General features: G+C 36.7%; 1 protein-coding gene across 1 annotated transcript in view; it reads right to left on the bottom strand.

Moving 5' to 3' along the window:
- The window catches only part of CHODL (chondrolectin), a 27841-nt gene that overhangs the window by 13449 nt on the left and 10430 nt on the right, over positions 1-3962 (bottom strand). The window contains exons 2-3 of the mRNA XM_019659527.1: positions 3386-3695; positions 3092-3249 (exon numbers count right to left, since the gene is read on the bottom strand). Of these exons, the coding sequence (XP_019515072.1) occupies positions 3092-3249; positions 3386-3695 (468 nt within the window). The remainder of the gene's footprint in view (positions 1-3091; positions 3250-3385; positions 3696-3962) is intronic.

Here is a 3962-nt window from a genome sequence, read left to right as displayed (position 1 = left end):
TATATATATATATATATATATATATATATATATATATATATATGGGATTTACAGTGTATAGGAATGGAATTCCTATTGCACTACTGTTTACTCTTTCCTCCATGTACCACCAAACATGTATGCCAAGATTATGCAGACAATCTGCTGAATGGTCAAGCTGTTTTGTTCTGTTTTCCATTAGCTTCTTTGGTTCACCTCTGATCTCTGCTATCAGCTTTTACAGCTGTCATGAATCTCTCTCTGTCACTATTTCTTATTTTCAACCTGCTGTCTGTCCATGGCATCCACTAGTCTTTCCCTGATTTCAGCTTAGGTTTAGCCTTGGAAAACACACTATCGTATGAGTTTATGTAAAATTAAGTTGAATTACTTTATCCTAAGAGATTAAGGCACAGATTTACTACTTTCTTATGATTCATCTGTATGAACATTGTTCTTGTTGAGGTTGGAGGCTTTCTTCACTGTGTATTTAATTTTGTAGCCAGTCAAGAACATTCGTCAGTAGCAGAGGGCTGGGGTGTTAACGTACATAAACACTGGCTAAAAATTAAAGCATTCAAGGTCTGTACTCTTAATTACAGTATATCACACTGAGCCAGTTTTGGTATCACATCCATTCTCTCCCAGAACCAGCAATTAATGACCTATGATGACACTCAGAGTCAGGAGGGAGCAGAAATCAGTGCAAGGTCACTGACCTCACAACGGTGTTTGAATGACAGGCATTCAATAACTTGACACAAGCTGAGAACAGCCAACTAATAAAATGGCAGTTCCTGCAGTGCAAGTAAGACAGCCAGTTGTCCTCTCTGTCTCATTAACTGTGATCGAGACCCAGGAGCAACACACTGAATAATATGAACAAATTAACAGACTGTCCCAACCAATTGTTAATGAAAAATAACACTCTAGTATGAATGACCACAGGAAACTGGAACTAAAGAGATTCCAAACGGATAAATCTATATAAAATAAACATTCCTTGAGAGGTGATTATGGAAGTCCCAATGGTTGATTCTAATCCCATTATTATTATTATTATTATTATTATTATTATTATTATTTTAAGTTTATTGGGGTGACAATTGTTAGTAAAGTTACATAGATTTCAGGTGAACAATTCTGTAATAGATCATCTATATATCAACACATTGTGTGTTCACCACCCCGAGTCTATTTTTTTTTTAATTTCTCCAAATTTATTATTAGGTTTTGTGATGTCTTCCTTATTTAAAATTGTTGTTTCTGGTAATATTCTAACAATGCCATTAAGTCTAATGATTTTTATGCCTGTATTTTTAAATCAAGCTCTGTTTCCATTTTCATCTTCTGCATCTTTTACATATTTCTAAGTCTCAAAATATCTCAACTGCATTCCCTTGAGTTTTCAACTTGGAGTTTTTCACTCCAAGAACTCTCAGACTTGAATTTGGTTCCAGCACTTTTAAAATATTAAACTTGTCCAACAAGATTTTTTGCAACATATCAAAAATCCAAATAAAATTAAAAAAAAACATCAGCCCGAAGTTTTAATAAGTAAAGGTGATTTATGTAACAAAGTCAACAGAGGATGCATAAGTATGATTTATATGTTAAAAGTCTCTGTTCATTATCTTTGATATATTAAAAAAATGACTGCAACACATTTATTATTTATGATTAAGATACAAAAATGATGGTGAAAATTAACTTGTTTATAAAATTAAAACAGCACTTCTAATTAAATGCATGACAGCTTCAAGTGTCATGAGGAAATTCCTAATACCACTATCAGGCACTAGAAATTTTAATCTGTAGATAAATGTTAGTCTGTCGAGAAATAATAATAATAAAAGAAAAATCCACAGACAGGGGTTACATTTAAAATAATTAACAACTAACACTTCCCAGGCCCTGGACAACAGCCAGGTTTGACACTCGCCAGGGCTATGGGTGATGGAGTGGTCCAGGGTCCTGGGTGAGGGTGTGGACACTGTGGTGGCTGCATTGCAGGCAGACTCTCAGAGGGTCAAAGCAGTGGCCAATTACCACCTACAGATAGATAGTAACTCCAAAGTGTATTGATTGAATATCAGCTGTGTCCACAGATTTTGAACTAAAAAGTCATTAGTAGTTCAGCTCTAGCAAGGCAGTGTTCAGGAAATTATGGACACACTGCAAGTTTATATGAGGGTGCCCAGAGAGTGCCAAAATAATGTATGCACCTTTGAAGAAAGGAAAAAACTGTATTAAAATTACACTGATGGTAACCACTTTGAGCACCTCTTATAATTGCAGAAGTCAAACCTCACTTGTATTCATCTTTTTTTATCAGTATATATTGAGTATTGCAATTTTAATACTGTTTTTTTCCTTTCTTAAAATGTGTACACATAGTTTTGGCCCTATACACACACACACACACACACTATATATATATACATATATATATNAAAAAAATAATAAAAAGGCGTATTTCAAAGGATGAGGATCACAGGAAGAACATGGCACATGCCTCTACTTTTTTCACTATGATTCAATGAGCTATGACAGTTCTGACATTCACTGAAGAGCACGTGCCATGTATCCATGACATGATAAGCTAATGTTCTAAGAGAAAGTTCCTCTGTTCCCTTACATACCCCAGATAAGCCCCTCAAGAACTGTTGCTCAGATACATAAATCTATAGTTTCCATGGTGACGTATATCTTTTTCCTACACATTACGCTAAGTATTTTAAATATTTTAAAATAGATACATTTTTCATAAAATCTATTTACAAAAACATAACTTGACCTTAATGTGAGAAATGATTATTTTCTCTTAAAGACGCCTCCCCAGATGCTTCCAGTTCCTCCCTACTTCTATTTCTATTAACTGTAGTTTCTATTTCTAGTCACTCTCGTTTCTATAGTTCCTAGTTGCTCTACTTGTACTTAACTCATCGGGCAGTTTGTTCTGTAACGTACGGTAGTGATAGGACAAGCTGCAAAGTAAGTCCGTGTTTCAGAGCAGAAAAACAAGAGAGCGAAGGTAGCAAATCTTGAAGCTAAAACTCGAAATAAGAAAATAGGCACAAAATCTGCTGTTCCGACTTGCAATACTTCCTACCTGGCTCGTACTTGCAGATGTAATTGTGTTTCATGTTGCACCTGTCATCATTCCACTGGTAAAGGTAGGGGCCCCCAAGGCCAGGATTGGCCGTTGGTTGATGATACATCACAACGCATTTCTCACTTCCACAGGAAGGTTCATCAGTATACCAGTTTCTGCAAATACAGAGCAGCAGGAACACACCTGGGTGATGTTGCCCCTTCTATGCTGCCATCGTCTCCAGGTAACAGAAACTTCCCTTTGCCCTCCCGAGTCCCCAGAGCACATTCACCTCCTGAGGACTCTACTCACCGGTACGGGGAACTGCTTCCATCAGACCACTGGTAGAGATCTGGGCAGGCCCCAGAGGCAGGCCCCTCTCCATTTCTCCAAAGCCCTATCCAGAAATCACCATCAGAAATCCCTGTTCCTGGTTTTGTCAGGTTTTGCAACATGCTTTCTATTAACTTCTGTTCTGCTTCATTCTCAAGGCTGAGAAGGGCTCCTCCCTCACTCTCACAAGCCAGGCGTGCCTCCTGAAAGCTCACTCGGCTGGACAGCTCCTGGAAGTAGGCCATTTTGTAGCAGGGGTGCTTGAAGTCAGCAAAACAAACCTTTTGGCCTGGAAAAAAAAAAGAAATAAAAGAAAAGATGAAGACTTAAATACATAAGCAACAAAAGTCTGATTAAAAAAGAAAATACTCTCAAAATTGAATTCCACATACTCCTATATTAGGCAGAATGAATTTTCCTGATTATTTGTGATATAACAAATATGCATGATCACATCAGGTCATAATGAAGCTATATATATATATATATATATATATATATATATATATATGGGATTTACAGTGTATAGGAATGGAATTCCTATTGCACTACTGTT

Source organism: Hipposideros armiger, unplaced genomic scaffold, assembly GCF_001890085.2.
Source record: "Hipposideros armiger isolate ML-2016 unplaced genomic scaffold, ASM189008v1 scaffold_300, whole genome shotgun sequence".
NCBI classification, from domain to species: Eukaryota; Metazoa; Chordata; class Mammalia; order Chiroptera; family Hipposideridae; genus Hipposideros; species Hipposideros armiger.
Note: the sequence above shows the minus strand (reverse complement) of the source record. Positions and strands in the feature narration are given on the sequence as shown.